The sequence below is a fragment of the Eretmochelys imbricata genome, chromosome 13 (assembly GCF_965152235.1).
Source record: "Eretmochelys imbricata isolate rEreImb1 chromosome 13, rEreImb1.hap1, whole genome shotgun sequence".
NCBI classification, from domain to species: domain Eukaryota; kingdom Metazoa; phylum Chordata; order Testudines; family Cheloniidae; genus Eretmochelys; species Eretmochelys imbricata.
In genome coordinates, this window is record NC_135584.1 from 3,051,308 (window position 1) to 3,068,891 (window position 17,584).

Consider the following 17,584-nt stretch of genomic DNA (forward strand, 5'->3'; position numbering starts at 1 on the left):
GTCCCTGGGGGAGTCTGTTTTCTTACACCATCCCCTGTGGCAGCAGCATGTATCGGTCCGTGCTGGAGGCAGGACGCTGGAGTTGATGAGCCACCTGTCGGATCCAGTATGACTATCTCCAGTTTACTCTCCTGGGGTCAGTCTCCTTCGCTGAACTCAGTGGAGTGACATTGATGTATGCCAGCTGGGGCTGGCGCCTGAAGGAGCATGGGAAATTTACCACCTGCATATCACAGCTTGCGGGGTATCCCTGGGCTGCCAGAGAATGATCACACAGGCAGGGAAAGGGTTAAGGTGCAGAACCCCTTCCCCCATTTCCCTCCCACCTCCACTTTCACATGAGCTTTCCTCAAGCAAGGGCTATTCTGTCTCTAGCAGGACTTGTTCATAACTGTAGATCCTGGGGCCCAGACTCTGGCCAGTTCTGGAGCTGACTCTGGAATCCCCTTTCTAGGCTGACGCTCCAGGGAGAGAGCCTGGGTTGTGGAGAGCTCGGGGAAGGATTGCAGCTCCTCTCCTTGTTTTCTTTGTTCTGCACTGAGGTTTGTTGCTGTTTGGAATAAGTGCAGCTCAGGTGACCTTCAGGCAGGGCTTGAGTGGCCCCAGGGGTCCCTCCTGGACAGCCCTGGAAGGAACAGGGCCAGGAATGGCTCTAATTGCCTTGAGGGGGTTTTTTTCTTCAATTTACTGACTGCTAAATACAAATATTACAACTTCCCCTCCTCGGGGCTGGTTTACGCAGGCAGCCCCCGGCCGGGCATTGTCTTATTGTTTTCAGAGGGAAGCTCCATTTGGAAATTAACCTGCTTTTCACCCCGCGCAGTAAGTTTCACACCCTGTCCCTACTGGGGATTAAGGGAGAGAGATGAAGGAAATAAGGGGGAGGCAAATATCAGGAGGGAAAGAGGGGCCAGCGAGAAGGAGAGAGAGAGATAAACGGGCCCTGGAAGCAGAGTGGCTGTGACTGTGGGATGCAGAATACAGATCTACTCGAAATATACAGAGTCAGTCATAGAGACAGTATAGACACGTAGTCGGTGCACTGTACACGCACTCACAAGGAGACAGGAAAAAACCAAACTTTAATTTCCCCATCTTGAAAACAATAATAGTAATTTACACCTACGCCCCCGATGCAAAGCATTTTAGGACCCTTAGATGAAAAGCCCTTTCTCAGTGCAAAAAAATGTAGAGATACAAAGAAATATAGGACCAGCCTGGCCAGGAACTGTGCGTGCGGATGGGGGAGATCAAGCCTCCCATGGGCCAGGCCTAAACGTGGGACATGATATGAGATAAATACTCACAATGAAGGAAACCCGGCCAGGAAACCCACTTCAGCGAGTCTGTCCCGCTAGGGGAATTTATTCCATAGGCTCTATAGGTTCAGTTTCAGGATTAATTTTTCTGTGGCAAACTACAGAGTAATGCGACAGAACTACAGCCTTTGTGGCTAAAATCACCCTTGGGGGATAGAGGAGTTACTGTGCTGGGGGGGCAAAGGGGGCATAAAGGATGGAAGGGAAGATGGGGCGATGCCAGAGAGAGCGCCAGATGGACAGAGCACATTGGTGAGAGTTGCACTAGTTGCCAGGGTGAATGCACCAGAAATATGAACCGCGGTCTTTCCCTGTCCCTGCAGCACTCCATCGTCCGCCCTAAGCCCGCGGGGGAAGGGACAGCACAGGCTTGTTTTCCTTTGCGGGGAGCCAGGAGCGGGACACACGAAGTGGGGATCAGGAAAAAAGGCGATGCGAGGGGGCTGTGGGCCGGAATGGAGCCTGGCGTGGGGCGGTGAAGATGGGGCATGTGACAGTAACGGACAAGGGAGAGTGTGAGGTCATTGATCTACTTAGAGGTCTCAACCACCATTTAAAAACACCCGTCCAAGGCTCCAGGCACTTACGACATAGATTGGAGCCACCAATCACCTTAATGACCAAAGGCACCACAGCCAGACTGTTCCCAGCCCACACAGACCCAGCCCGGAGGCCAGGGGCAAGAGGGGAGCACCGGCGAAGGGGACTTCATGGAGGGTAAAGAGATGGCACTGTCTGCGCTGATAGGAGACTGGCAAGGAATGGAGATCAGGGCCCAGCAAAGCCACACTCAGGGCATGAGGAGGGAAGGCAGGGCCCTTCTAACCTGGAGAGCAGAGAGCTGTAATGCCCTCTGCTTGGGGCTGCAGCTGAGATCTGCGGAGAGGGCAGCTAGTGCAAATGGCAGCGGGTCCCTCTCACTCCGAGTGGAGTCTCCCACTGTGGGCCCATGAGGCTGGGGCCCCGTGATTTGCACTGGCTGCCTGTGGGCTTTTTGCAGAGGCTTACTTTCCCAGGGGCAGATCAGGAGTTAAGGTTAAAGTCGAACCCCATGAGGCAGGTTCAGCTGGTGTGATGAATGCAGTCCCTTGATGAGTTAAACCTACCTGAAGAAGAGACTGGCTGTGGCTGATCTGCTGCTAGATGGAGTCTTGGCTTCCTGCCTAGGAAAACGTGAAATTGCAACCCTTCTGGCTTTTGTTTCTGGATGACTCCCAGACAGTACTCTGCACTTATCAGCTGCCTTGGTGTGGGGCAGGGTGGGGGATGGGGGGTGTCCTTGCAGTGTCATTCTGCCTTCAGCTTGTAAACTGGGCTTTTGTCCCTCTGCACTTTGGGATGGGTTGTGACTCCAGGACAGGCATTGACTCTGGGGTGATCTGTGGCGGGTTGTGACTCCAGGACGGGCTGTGACTCTGGGGTGATCTGGAGCAAGTTGTGACTCCAGGACGGGCTGTGACTCTGGGGTGATCTGTGGCGGGTTGTGACTCCAGGACAGGCATTGACTCTGGGGTGATCTGTGGCGGGTTGTGACTCCGGGACAGGCATTGACTCTGGGGTGATCTGTGGCGGGTTGTGACTCCGGGACGGGCTGTGACTCTGGGGTGATCTGTGGCGGGTTGTGACTCCGGGACGGGCTGTGACTCTGGGGTGATCTGTGGCGGGTTGTGACTCCGGGACGGGCAGTGACTCTGTGGTGATCTGTGGCGGGTTGTGACTCCGGGACGGGCATTGACTCTGGGGTGATCTGTGGCATGTTGTGACTCCGGGACGGGCATTGACTCTGGGGTGATCTGTGGCGGGTTGTGACTCCGGGACGGGCTGTGACTCTGGGGTGATCTGTGGCGTGTTGTGACTCCGGGATGGGCTGTGATTCTGGGGTGATCTGTGGCGGGTTGTGACTCCGGGACGGGCATTGACTCTGGGGTGATCTGTGGCGGGTTGTGACTCCGGGACGGGCATTGACTCTGGGGTGATCTGTGGCGGGTTGTGACTCCGGGACGGGCTGTGATTCTGGGGTGATCTGTGGCGGGTTGTGACTCCGGGACGGGCTGTGATTCTGGGGTGATCTGTGGCGGGATGTGACTCCGGGACGGGCTGTGATTCTGGGGTGATCTGTGGCGGGTTGTGACTCCAGGACAGGCATTGACTCTGGGGTGATCTGTGGCTGGTTGTGACTCCGGGACGGGCTGTGATTCTGGGGTGATCTGTGGCAGGTTGTGACTCCAGGACAGGCTGTGACTCTGGGGTGATCTGGGGCGAGTTGTGACTCTGGGATGGGCTGTGACTCTGGGGTTTTTACACAAGAAAAGGGGCATTTCTGGATACATTTTCCATATACCTATCGATTGCAGAACTGCTGCTCTGATAAGTGACCTCATGGTATGTTCTGTGTGTTCATTATCACAGAGCCATGCTCTGACAAGGAGCCAAGGGACAATAGGTACTAGGAAACAGCAGCCAGGTGTTTAAACAAAGGGCACCTTGTAAATCAGTCTAGTGTCATAGGCCTGAACCTCCTTTCACTTACCCTGATTATATCCAAGGGTAACTGTTGACTCCTGATTTGCACCATTGTAAGTGAGCACAGAATCAGGCCCCTGGTCTTCAGTTCACAGACAGAGGCGGCACAAACTCAAGGGTCTAGTTCAACACCCACGGTCCTGGGTTTTGCAGAGTTGCTCATCCAGATCAGATTTAGTCACTTCCTCCTGCTCTGGAGCCCTGTCTCTTCCCCCCTGCCCCGCCCCCATAACACCGAGTTTCTCTTTGACTCCGGTCCCCCTGTTCCAGGCACTCTCCCCCTGTGAGCGATCACGTCACAGTCTGGGGCTCAGTTTCTGCACTGACTCCCCACATGGCACCAGGCTGAACTCGTCCCTGGAGTTCTGGCCCCACGACCATGACGTGGCACTAGGACGAGTCGGGCCCAAAGGGACTGCAGCAAGGGGCACGTGGCAGTGGAGAACCCAGCCCATGCCATGTTTGTTTCCCCCTGTATGTTGGGTCAATGCTGAGTCCAGCATCAAACGCTGTATCTTTGCCACACTGTGCTGCCCTCCTGAGGGGCAGCTCAGCTGGGAACCTCCTGCCAAGCCCAGTAGGTTGAGCAAATCTCTGTCGTGCTGCTGGACCCTGGTGTGACCTGCTTGGCTACCGTCCCCCTTACGTTCATGCAGCGCTTACCCACCATTCTCCCTGCTGGAACAAACCCCTCTGCATATCATCCCGGCTTCCTCTGGCGCCCACGGCACACACAGTGTAACAGGGGATTTGACAGAGCCATGGCCCCTGTGGGAAAAGACAACGCCCCAGCCCCTCTGCATTCCAGAGTCTTTGGCCCTTCAGGGTTAAAATCTCAGAAACTCTGAAGTATTTGGGAGGGGAGTCGGGAGGGAAAAGAGAAGCGCTATAAAAAGAATGCTTAAAAACACAAGTTACAGGGGAAAAAAAAAAAACCAGAGGAGCAAAGTGCAGCTGCAGTTCGGGTTCCAGTTCCCAGGTGATGTCAGGCTTGGAGCCCATCCAGCCTCAGCCCCTCAGAGACGGTCTTTGTGGGTTCAGCACTGAGTGTTTTTCCTTCCTGAGACTCGGGGACACCTTCCTGTCTCAGAGAAAGCAGCCAGGAGCCATTCCAAGGGTGTCCAAGATCGGGGAGAGGGCAAGGGAGAGCGAGGGCGAGATAGGCAGGCAGAGAGAGCGGCATCTCCCGGCAGCACCGAGCTGGGATGAGAAGGACACGCCCGGGGTTTGGGAGGAAGAGACTATTATGGGCCTGCACAGAAAGCATGCTCGGCCAGATCCCCTTTCCATGGCAAACCAGCGTGGGCCTGGTTTAACCCCTTCCCTGCTGGATGCCCCTGCACCAGCGGCATGTTGCGGTCTTGCGCTTGCCATGTTAGCAGCACTGGGAGGGGCATGTGCCCAGTTTGGGCTCCCAGCCTTGGCGCGCACCAGGAGCCATGCACTAGCAGCCATGCACTAGACCCACACTCCCAGCGCTGGAGCCAGCGAGCAGCAAAGCAGCAACACCCCTAGCCCAGGGCGTGTAGCAGCGAATCCAGCAGCACAGCTGGGATGCGAACTCCCAGGCTGCAGCCAGTAGCTGTGACTCCTCTAGGAAGCTGCGATACCAGCTCTGGGCTTGGCCCTGAGCTGCAGACCTCAGTCCTTCCAAGGAAAACGAGATCTTCCTTTAACTGTCTAGCTATGGCTGGTTAGAGAACACAAGCCCCCCGCCTCCCTGGCCCCCCAATAAACCCAAGGCCGGGGATTCTGTGTCCCAGAAATGTTTAGAGAATCTCACGGCTGTTTATTGGGGTCTGGTACAGATTAGATACGCTGAGAACAAGCATCTCCCCACCCACCCTGTCCCTGGCGGGGACTTGCTCTCACAGCTGTGCTGGGCTGTCACTACATAAATCAAATCCTGGGGGAAGGGAGCTGGGAGGGAGACGTCTCTAGAGAGCAGGCAGCCAGGAGGGTGCTGCATCTGGACCAGTCCAAGCTCCCCCCTTTCTCTGGCTCTAGGAGATGGGAGGCAGGGAGGAGGGGGATGCTGCTGTTTCGCCTGCTCTCCCTGGCATTGCACCTCAGGTGGGCTTCGAGGTGGCAAAGGTGCAGCTGCATTTACAGAGGTTATCGGGGAGGGAAAATGCATGAGACAGAGTGAGTGAAACATCAGCATGGCAGGACTATGTGTATGAACTGGGGGGTCTCCGCAACCCTCCGCCCCTTGGGGTGTGTACAGGGAGGAAATGCCTTCCTCATCCCAGTGGTGAAAGAAAGGGATCTGTCCATTCTAAGGTGAATGGGGCTCAGTGCCTGGGGCCTTCCTCACACTGCTTTGCCTGTGGACCCTTGAGGAACCACTGTCTCCTGGCATCCCCTTAGCTCCAGCTCTCGTCGATCGTCCCCAGTGACTCTGAGCCAGCTGACCAGCTCCTGCATCTGTCCAACTGGAGAGACCTTGCATCTCTCTTGCTGGGGACTGAGCTGGGCTGGAGGATCCCAGAGGTCAGAGCTGTCCCTGGTGTGGGAACCCTTGAAGTGTCTGTTCTATAAAAGGGAATCCTGTGTGCTTGGGAAGTGACTCCCAGGCTGCCCTACTCCACAGCTGTGTCCGACTGCAAATGAGTCATGAGCTCACTGGACTCAGTGAGCTACCCCTGTATCTTCGTACCTTTCCCATGATCCTCCTTCCTCCCGCACTCCGGCAGTGCTGAGCCAGGGCCATCAGCTACTAACTGAAGCCCATGTGACATGGTGATTCATGGCAGCACATGGAATGACTTCTGTAGTACCAGGGTTTCTGCATTACCACAGCCAGCCGTGGTTCTCAGCAGACACACACTGCTGACCAGACCAGTTTGGGCCAGTAAGGCACCAGATCAAGACCTCCAGAGCAGAAGCAAAAGGCCCCTGGGGAAAGCACAGCCAGTCTGCTGTCAGCCCCGTCAACGGAGAGACTCCCAGCCCTCTACCTCTGACTGGAGCTGTGTGTCCTAAGCATAACTTAGGGGGAAACAATGAAAAAAGAGCCACCAAATGATCAAAAAAATAACTTTATTTTCAAACCTGCTGAATATGAAAAAAAAAAAATAGTGACCATGGAGACCTGCAATAATCTTAACTCTCATAAAGCTCTGTATCGAAACTAACCATTGAACAATATTTTACACTCTCGCCCTTGCCCGCTCCTCTGTCCTGCAGCCACTGGGCCAACATCCCCTTCCAGGGGTCAGTGAGCCCTGCTGCCCCGGGCTCCTGCTGGCCGCGAGGGACAGGCACAGTGGATGGCAGAGGAGCGGTCACACTCTCTCTCTCCCTTATTTGCATCTAGAGCATTGTCCTGCCTTTCAGTCCAAGTCGGTGCAGCCCCAGCCCCCTGTGTCTCCGTGTAGTCCTTTGAGTGTGGGCTCATTTCACATAGGCTTTCCTTTCCTTGAGCTCCAAGGGTCCCATGCTCCTTCCCCCACCCTGGTCTTGAATATCAAGCTCATGTGCTCTGGGGTTCGGCCACCTGGCCTGGCTCCTCAGGCAGATGCTCCCGCAGCTCGGGCTCATCTCCGCGGCACCCGCATTGGGTTCACCCCTCGTGCCTTCAGGCAGTTGCCTGCAAGTTCCCTCCGGTTGCCCTGCAAGAAAGGAAGGGGAAAGCTGGAGACACAATGCCCACACCGCATTCCTGTGCCCCCAGACAGCTGGACTGTGCCCTGAGCCACTGTTTTAGCAGGAGGCAGAGAAAAGCCCCGAGATGTTTGCATCTTGGGGTGGGGGTTAGAAACACTCAGCGGAACAGGAAAATCCTCCCACAGAGTTTGCTGTGGGCTGTGGTAGCTGGTGTTGCTGCCTTGTTAACTCTTCATAGGAGCACAATGGACCAGAGTAGGAAGTCCTCACTCATTTCTACATGACTTTGCTGCGGACTTCGCCTGACGAAAACCCTACTAATGCGCTTAGGGGATGGCACGGTCATGGTGGGATCCACCCCTTTCTCGGAGCTCCTTCCACTCATCTGGGCTCTTGCAACAGACAGAGCTGTGCAGCCATGGCCTCACAGATTGTTTTGGAGGAGGCAAGATACACCACACTCCATCTGGGATGGCTGTGCGACAGTCCCACGTGACTCTGCTAACAAGACCTGTGCTAGCGTCACTCAGGGATAGGCCTCCTTTGGGGCTATTCCGCCACTTGGAATAGGTTATGCCTCTCCATAGTTCATCTGGGGCAGTCCTGGAGAGCCCAGACTAGAGGTGTGCGTCCCCACCTCCCTGTAACGGGAGGTGGGTGTTTGCAAAGGAAGGGTGTGGTGGAAAGTCCATGCCCCAAGCACTAGAGCCCTGAGGGTGACGGGCTGAACTTGGCCATGTCGTCTTGTCGTGTTTCCAAGCTCCAGAGGGAGGTCTGACTGCAATATGGTGCTGTGACTTTCGTAGTACTCTGCCTTGTGATTGGATGACAGAAGAGCAGGTGGCAGAACGGCCAAATAGCCAGGGCAGGGAAGACTGGGAAGATGGATTTGCAAGTTCTGTAACTGAGATGAAGGGGTGGGTCTGAGAGACAGGGAAAGGCTAGGAGACCGAGCTGGGCTGGAGCAGGCATGCTGACGTCTCGCTTGTTCTAGGTATGGCCAGGAGGACGGGATCCGGTGTGATGTTCTGCAGATGCCCAGGGATTAGCTATCAAGGTCAACGTGACATCTAAACTCTAGAGGTGGAACCTTACGAAGCACAGTTGTCTCTCAAAACTCCCTGGCTACTGACTGTCTCCTGATGAGTCCCTACATTGGAAAGTGAGGAAATTCCCGGTCTCCTTCCTGGGGACTCACTGGCTGGGAATTTAGCTCTTAAATCTTTTTGGAGTTACGTTTATTCCCTCGTCTTTTGAAGTGAAGCCCCTTGGGGAAAACCAACCTGGGACTGACCCACGGGTACGGGGATCGGGGAGGTTTATCCTGACTAGTACGTGCCAGAGCAGGCTGCAGGAGAGAGAGCCACTCACCAGGAAAACAGCCCCTTGAGAGCCTCTCCTCACAAGGGTGCCCAGAGCACGTCACAAGCCACCATGCAGCCTAGGGCGGCAGGAGGGGACACTTTGGCTAAGGAACAAATTTCTGCTCTTCTTGAAAGTGCAATGGGATCTTCCCATCTGACTGTGCCCTGGCCCTTGGCCCCCAGGGAGCCACTACAACCCCCCATGGCGTCCCCACGGCCCATTTAGAGAGGCCTGGAATCTCTGGGGACAATGACCCCGGAGCGGCTCCTGCCCTCCCAGAGGAGCTCTTTGCACTAACCAGAATGCGGTGTCCTACTCTGCCACCCCTAGCGGGTACAGTCCCAGCCCAGACCCTCTCATCTGGGGCTTGCAGATACTTTGTGTTCCTTAGCCTGTCTCAGGAGCGTGAGAATGGGGGGCAGGGCCTGCGACAGGCAGAAGTCCCAGCAGGTACCACAAGTAGATGCCAATGTCCAGGAAAGTAACCCCCGGGACTGAACTTCCACCCACAACGCCATGCAGAGAGGGACCTGGGTTGGCTCTAGGCAGGGGCCTTGCCCTCAAAGGAATCCTGATTACCATGGTAACACATGACTTACCCTGGGGTCCCCGTGTGCTGTGGGAATCGGCTAGGAACACTCCACGGAGTCCCCTGTGCAGGGCATTTGGTGCCCATTACATTGAGGCTGATCCCCTCTGTCAGGCTCAAGCTGGCGCTGATGGTGTTGTACCAGCTCCTCCCACCCCAATCACTCCCCAGCCCCAGGCTTAACCTGTGCACCTCAGCTGGGCCCTGCAGCTCTCCCGGCTCATCCAGCCCTGCCCCAATCCTGATCTGTAGCCGCCCTCCTTTTGGGCCAGGGCCCCTCAAAGCTCTGGTGATGCAGCCTCCCTGTGCTCCCGCAGCCTCTCAGCCACCCTCGCGTGTCAGGGGGACTTTGCCATGAAGAGAGCGGGCTCGGTGGAGGCCAGAAGAGTCATTTTCACTGGTTACCTGAGCCAGGAGTTGAGTCCAGGTCTCTGGGGCAAAGGGTCAGCACACGAAGCCTCTGTACTCCTGAGCCCATACAACCCCAGGTCACTGCTGGTCTCTGTTTGGATCTACAGTACATTCAATAACCCCCCACACTCCAGAGTCCGCTGACGGCACCCCCAACAAAGACCTGGCCCTGACCAGCATGGCTAGCGAGAGGTAGCAGTGAAGTCCTGTGGCTAGGGCATATGGGAATCCCACAGCCTGGGCTCTAGTCCCAGCTTTCCCAGTGACCTGCTGAACAAGTCCCTTCCTCTGCGTCTTTGCTGTGGGAAAGAAACCCCAACTGCTGCAGATGCTTGTTTCCCATTTAGAGACAGTGCCCTTGTTCCCACAGGCTGGTGCTTAGGCCTTGCTGCGACTCTCCGTGCCAGAGCTCATGGATCAGCTCTTAGAGCACTAAAATCTCCTTCCTCAGGGCTCGGAGCAGCGGGAGGAAGTGCAGATAGGGAGGAAGCTTCCTGACGGGGGAGGTCTATCTGGCTATAGACGTGGTGGAAGCTCCATTGCTTGGGACGTTTAAAGCTAGGCTTGCCCCAGCACTAGTAAATGTTCTGTGGGGAACAATCCTGCCTTGGGAGGGAGAGATGGTCCTAAAGGTGGCTTCCATCAATAGCTGAATAGTTATCTCCGGCCTGCCCCCTCCCTGCCAGCTGCGCAAGGGGGTGAGAGGGATTTTTGGTTATCGTCTCGGGCCTCAGAGGTTATGGGCAAGCTTCCAAAAGGATTCAGGCCTGGTCTCCCTTTTTCTCATGCCTGAGTCCTTGGGCCACTGAGAACAGCTGAGGAGCAGAGCACCGACAAGGGTGCCGGGCCTGGGTCTGCCATTCAGGTACAGGCCCAAGTGTTGGGGGTGCACAGTGCACGGGCAGGTGGGAAGTGGCCTCTCCTGAGCATCTGTTGTGTTTTTTAAACCCATCAGCTCAAATACTTCAATAGCCAGAGAGATGGACAAGGAGATGGGGGAAGAGACAGGAGGTGGGAAATACAGGGAGAGAAACTGGAGACAAATCTCAGGGAGGATTGTGGGTGTGAGAGTGCCTGGTCAGTGTGTAGGTCAGGAGAAGCCTGCTGCAGCCCGTGGAGTCACACCGGGGTAAAGCTGGGATAAGCAGGAGGAGGCTCCAGCCCCACGTATCCGGTTTGATGTACAGAAGGGCTGTCTGACCGGGAGACTACGTGTAGGGACGGGGCAGTGTGTGAGCGCTGGGGTCAGCGTGTGCATGCCGGGCAGAGTGCAGATGGATATCGAGTGCATCCAGAGAGCTTGCCCAGATGAGCGTTGCATTTAGGCACTCTGGACTCCCAGTCCCCAGCCAGCACCGGCTCGAACCACACGGCAGCCTTCCCAGGAGACAGTCTACAGAGGGTGGAGACAATGAAGCGGTTACTCTCCTAGCTCGGTGTTTCTCTCCTCTCCTTCTGCACCATTCAGGACAGAGCTGCAGCAGGGGCCAGATCTTGAGGGCCTGACTGCAGTGACCTCCCTCTGATTTCTGGGAGCTGGGACTGAGTGGAAACTACGGGTTAGGCCCAAGATTTCTGTCTCTTTCCAATTTATCTCGTCCTGCTCTTTATTCCCCACATTATGCCACCATCCTGTTTGTGACCTCACAGCTGGTTGCCGTGCCGAAGGTTATGATGTCACAGGCAGAAGATTATGATTAGGGCCCTACCATGAAAAATGCATCACAGACTGTGAAATCTGGTCTTCCCCCGTGAAATCTAGTCTTTTGTGTGCTTTTACCCTATACTCTACAGATTTCACGGGGGGGACACCAGCGTTTCTCAAATTGGGGGTCCTGAGCCAAAAGGGAGTTGGGTCATGGTGGGGGTCACAAGGTTATTTTAGGGGGGTTGCAGTATTGCCACCTTTACTTCTGTGCTGCCTTCAGAGCTGGGCGGCCGGAGAGGGGCGGGTGCTGACTGCGGGCCCAGCTCTGCAGGCAGCAGCGCAGAAGTCAGGGTGGCAATGCCATACCGTGCCATCCTTCCTTCTGAGCTGCTGCTGGCGGTGGCTCTGCCTTCAGAGCCGGGATCCCGGCCCGCAGCCACCGCTCTCCGGCTGCCCAGCTCTGAAGGCAGAGCCACCGCCAGCCGCAGCGCAGAAATACTGCAGCCCCCCTACAATAACCTTGTGACCCCCGCACAAGTCCTTTTTGGGTCAGGACCCCGACAATTACAACACCGTGAAATTTCATATTTAAATATCTGAAATCATGAGATTTATGATTTTTAAAATCCCAGGACCATGAAATTGACCAAAACGGACCGTGAATTTGGTAGGGTCCTTGTGATGATATTAGTGGAGGAAGGCTGGGCCCTAGGGTAAAGCCCGAATGTGCGTAGCCAGGAACAAACATTTGGGAAGTATCCAGATCTGCCTTTCCGAAGGTGTTAGCTCCCTCGAGCTAAATGGCAATGGGGTAACTCCTGCTGAAAGAGAACTTAGAACGTGAGATGCAGTGAAATTAGAGCCCTGCAAGCATCACCCCCACAGCCTGGGGCGAGGGGGCAGCTGGGAATCAAGCTGCATCCAGACACAATATTGGCATCTCTATTTTATTCCTGCAAAGGGCTGGTCTGATCCCAGGGCCCAGACACCCTCAGGCTCTGAAGGGGGTTCAATATAATGCATCCACAGTTTGGTCTCAGGCCTGGCTCTACCTTAAATCTAAACCAAACACATAGAAACTAGAACAAGTTACGTGATAACGGCACAGAAGGTGTCTGCAGGAGGCCTCACCCAGCAGGGGCCTGTGCTACTTTAGAGTCTCTCTGCTCGGCTTCTCTGTCCAGGGGCAGGAGTTCGGTGTTTCCATGAAGAGTGAGACAGCCAAGGAGTCAAGGCAAAGCTCCTGAGACACCACCTAATACAACCACCGGAGCAGGTGTGCTGTGCAAGGTTGCAGCTTGTAGAAAAGGCAGGTGGAAGACAGAGCGAGAACATTTCCAATTAAGAGCCCTAAATTCTTTTGACTATGCATTTAAACTAGCGTTAATGGGCCAGCTAGTGCATGTTACATATATGCTCAGTATACAGGAGCTATTTAGTATGTTGGATCTGCCTGCGGAGGCAGCCTGGTCCTGCAGCTCAGGAGTAGGTTCCAATCCTCAGTGACTCGCTGTCTGTGAGCTAGGATGAACCACTGCACCCCTCCATGCCTCAGTTTCCCCATTTGAAAAAGGGCACTAATGAGATTTGCTCACTTTTGAGACCTTCAGCTGAAAGGCACGACACAAGCACAGGTACCCGGGGCATTATTTCATTGGGCCAGATGTTGCTCTCATAGGTACCCCTGTGAATCTGGAGTGCCACGGATAACTCCAGCTGAGTTCCTCTGGATTTACCCCGAGCATAGAGTTTGACCTGGGGACTTGCACGGGAGTTGTGTGCGTGTAGCGAAGGGCAGAATTTGGCCGAAAGCAGCTACCCCTCAGTGAAGGCCCGCACACCCCAACCCACACAAGCATCCTGCTCAGTCTGAACTACAGCCAGTCCTGATTGCAGACAGTCTGTGCCAGCTGTCACCTCTTCCCCTTCGCCCTTCATATCCTCCTGCCACTCGGCCATGCACTCTCCACAGAGTCCCCCTGACACCTCTGCTTACATTCATCCCAACACCTGAAACCCAGCACTCTCCCCTCCCACACGCACCCCAGCGACATCCCTCTGTACCTACGTAGGGCCTTTGCCAGTCCAAATGCAGAGCTCCCTTTCCAGCCTCCCTTCTCAAAGGGATCCTGTTTGCCGGTGGCTGGCCAAGCAGGGGCAGCGCCGCTCAGCTGGGAGAATGGACTTACCCCTTTCCTCTGGTTGCTGAGGCAGAAGGTGCAGATGCTGCGGGGCTGTTTGTTGTCCAGCTCCCCCTTGGAGCCATAGATGGTGCTGAAGCAGGGCTGCCCGTCCTCGCAGCCCTCTCCGAGCAGCAGCACGTTGGCCAGGTGGGAGATGTAGCTAGAGGCCAGGCGGAGGGTCTCAATCTTGGACAGCTTCCTATCCATGGGCTCGGTGGGGATGAGGGTCCGCAGGGCGGTGAAGGCCGTGTTGACGCTCTGCGTCCGGTCCCTCTCCCGGGCGTTAGCCGCCTGCCTCTGCTTCACCATCACCACCTGGCCTGGCTTCCTGGCCACTTTCCTCCTGGTCTCCAGGTCCTCATAGCAGCCGTAGGACTGGTCCGAGGCGTCGCTCTCGCTCCGGTTCTCCTCGTCCTCAGAGAGCATGCTGAGGTCTGGGTACAGCATATGAGCTGCCACGGGTCTCAGCATGGTGAACGCCATGGTGGGGTTTGCCCCCAGACCCAGGGCCCCTCTGCTCTCTGGGAGCCTTCAGCAGCAAGACACCTCTGCGCTCCAGGCTGGAAGGGCTCTGAGAGGCAGCCTGGCTCCTCGCTGGAGCACCAGGGGCTCACTCCAGAGGCTCACCCTGGTGGTGTTCAAGGGCTCGCAATGCACGGACACAAGCAGGAAGCCCTCCCCACCCCCGCTGCAGGTCCTGACGTCTTCCCAGCTGTTGCTCCAGCTTCTCCCCTTTCGAGTTGGAGAGGGTGGTACAGTTTGCTCTAGTGGGATTCACAAGAATCTCTCTATATAAGTCCTGGGAGGGGCTAGGAACTAGGAGCAGATTCCTGGCCAGCCAATGGGGCTGCCTTGGACTTTTCCATCCAGCCAACAGGACTGTGGTGCTCTCCCAGCCCCCAGAATTTAAAGCCAGCAGACATTGCTTGTGTTCTGTACTTTACAAGGATCAGGATGGGGGCCCTTTTACTGTGCGCAGACACCTTGCAAACAGAGCCCTGCGGGGGCGGCACACCGCAATGAATCTAAACAGGCTGCAGCTGGACACAGGCTGTGCTGGGAAGTGCGACTGCACATCAGAGATCTGCTGCCCGCTGGGGAGCTGCTGCAAATGCTGCTTCCGTACTAACTTCTCCTGACACAGACAGACCAAGCAGCTCCAGCCGACTTCACAGCCCACCCTGCCCCCTCTGCAGGCCGCAAGGCCCCCCACAGCCAGCACCTGTCTAGCACCCCCCAGAAGAGCTTCCACAGAGCCAGCACCCATGCACTGCTCCCTGCTGCACGTTCCCCAAGTGTGGGGCATGCAGGGTTGAAGGAGTAGCTTGTGGAGGGCACAAAAGATGTAGACATTAAGATGGGCAAGGCGCTTTAGTAGCACATGGTGGGGATGGTTTCATTTTCCTGAAGAGGAGCTGAGCTTTCAAACGGTGCCCTGGGTCACCTCCTGGAGGGGCTGGGCCTTCTTTACCCTTGACCTCCGCCGAGCCAGCAGCCCTGTATTTCTGCCTATCGCTGGGCTTGGCATTCACTTTCTATTTTGTAATGATTCTGACGGATAATATCCATGTTTATGTTTAAGCGTTTTTTCCCTATTTCGATTGCTTTAAATTTTCACAGTTGCGAGAAATTATGGAGGGTGGGGTGGGGGGGAGGGTCAGACAGAAATGATTTAACGACAGCAGATGTTGAGGTTCCAAAAGTGCAAGCTTCAGAGCCGTTAACACACACACTGTCGGCATCACATGTCAAAACATACCGAGTCGAGAGCCTCAAATCAGCTTACGATAAGTTCTCAACAGCAGGTTTCTTCTGGGGCCGAGCTGCACATTTCAATGACCATCAAGGCACATACTGTTTGTTGGTGTGTGTGTGCCTGGTGAAACTGACGATTATCGCCCTTTCCCGATAAAAATGCAATCCTTCAGCGCCTACCTCTAGTGATTCCTCTTGGGGGAATCTTGCACACTGTAAATGCAGAAGCTAAAGATCCTCTATGGACAGTGCTCGTCTCCCATTCCCGTAAAGCCAGCTGCTGGGAGAGGCTGTGATGGAGTCGCTTTCAGTCCCCCATAGGGGCTCATTCCCTGGCGTGCGCTCTGCAGGGACAGCTTGAGAGCGGAGTAGCTGGGAGCTGCTCGCACCACCAGTCCTCCTACACCATCCCCTCCAGCGATACCTGCTGGCTGAGGCAGGGATTGGAGGAGCAGTGAGTTGCTCCCCTAGATCTGGGTTTTCCATTAATCATATAAATCATCCTAGTTAAAAAACAGCTTTTGCTAAGATAAAGCTCTCTGAATGCTAGGTTGGAGCATGGCTGAGTAGGAGCATTTCCTCTCACCCCAGGAGGAAGGTGTGTGCCGGCAGTGGAAAAAATGAAGTTTTTTTTCCTGAAGTGGAGAGAGATCTGAGCAGCAAAAGCCTCTGAATTCACTTGGGGTTCAGCAATTCCGCTCCTCTCAGGCCCTCTGCAAACCAGCGGCCTAGCAGAGAAGAAACCCTCCCGCTAGGGTTAGCCAAAGCCTTCTGCAGCTCTGAAAGATCAGAACAGCCCCTTAGACACACAGGGAGTGTTTGCCCATCGCTGGCTTCCTGAGCCAATGAATTATTGCCGGGAGATTTCCTTTCCTGTCTGCTCCTCTTTGGCGGAGCTATTCACTCCTGTCTCACTCTCCCTTTCTCTTTTCCCACCGCCACCCCAGTGTCCCTCCTCTCATCCTCTGCCTGCAAGCACAGAGCCCCAGAGAACGAAGGCAGGAGGGGAAGCCAGCCAAATAAAGCAGGCAGAAGGCTTCCTGTGCTTCCCTTCCTCAGAGGCCCGAGGCTGAGCGGAGATCGCCAGGGCCTGGGGTGCCATGAGCTCTGCAGGTCAAAGCGGGAAGGCAGCTTAAACAAACAGAGGGGGAACCTGCTCCCCAAACAGAGAGAATCGTATATTTACACAGACGGGTCTTGATACCAACAAGTGGCCTGTTGCATTTATTAAAGGAGAATCCTCTGATTACTCAAGAATTTCTTCACCAAAGGCTCCTTAGCAAAGCAAGTGTGATCTACAGACCCCCTTAAATAGGGCAGAGTGTCCCTGTGCAGCAGGCAGATTTCCAGCCCTCCCGTCAGCGAGAGGGGCAGTGTGGCTGGAGCAGGTTAGAGAAACAAATGAAATGATGCAAAAACCGCCTCCAGTTTTGTTTTTTGATTGGTTGGTTTTCTCAGCTGGAAACTCCAGGCTGTGATTTTAGAACGAAAGGGTCTCCCTCCCGAGGAGCGTGGAGGCCCCCATCTGCCACCCTGAGATGCTGTCCCAGGAGGGGTGTGGCCTGCCTGGGGCCTGTGTCTGAGACGTCACATAGAGGTTGCCAAGCGCCTCTGAGCACTACCCCATGCTGCTCATCCGTGTGGGCAGTAATGATTCTGTCAGGTCTGAGCCTGAGCAGCTCAGCAGTGACTTCAGGGATCTGGGACTGAGGGTGAAGGGGCCAGGGGCTCAGGTTCTGTTCTCATCCATCCTTCCAGTGGAGGGTAAGGGTACAGGCAGGGACATGGGCATTCTGGAGATGAATACACAGCTGCATGGGTGGTGTCAGTGGGAGGAGGGATTTAAACTAGGTTCAAAGGCGGGCCTAGGTAAACATAGAAAAGACAACTTGAATAGAAAGCTAGATGTTGGGAGGGCATGGAAAAGTACAATCTGGTCATAGGAACAAGAAGAGGGAACTCAGTCGGGGAATTTGCTCAACATCTTCTGTGTCTACACACAAATGGGGAATAAACAGGAAGTACGAGCCCTGAAGCTAAATTATGACTTGGTGGGATAAATCTCAGGACTAGGATATTGGCATAGAGGAGTAGAACTTGTTCAGGAGGACAGGGAGGGTAAAAAGTGAGCAGACACTGCATTATACATCAAGAATGCACAGACTTGTCCTGAGCTCCACCA

The 17,584-nt window shown here is 55.1% G+C and overlaps 1 protein-coding gene across 1 annotated transcript; it reads right to left on the bottom strand.

The window, feature by feature from the left end:
* Window positions 1–6,821: 6,821 nt before the first annotated feature.
* Window positions 6,822–14,130, bottom strand: TCF15 (transcription factor 15). The gene is made up of 2 exons (XM_077832204.1): window positions 13,654–14,130; window positions 6,822–7,456 (listed from the first exon to the last, which is right to left on the bottom strand). The coding sequence occupies exons 1-2, from the start codon at window positions 14,128–14,130 to the stop codon at window positions 7,382–7,384; spliced, it is 552 nt and encodes a 183-aa protein (XP_077688330.1). The 3' UTR covers window positions 6,822–7,381.
* Window positions 14,131–17,584: the final 3,454 nt, after the last annotated feature.

Bases quoted from the DNA above. Each gene is read 5' to 3' on its own strand.
- TCF15 (XM_077832204.1), bottom strand. From the start codon at position 14,130: ATGGCGTTCACCATGCTGAGACCCGTGGCAGCTCATATGCTGTACCCA. The intron at 7,457-13,653 runs GTAAGTCCATTC...CCTTTCTTGCAG, and splicing joins TCAGCAACCAGAGGAAAGGG to GGCAACCGGAGGGAACTTGC.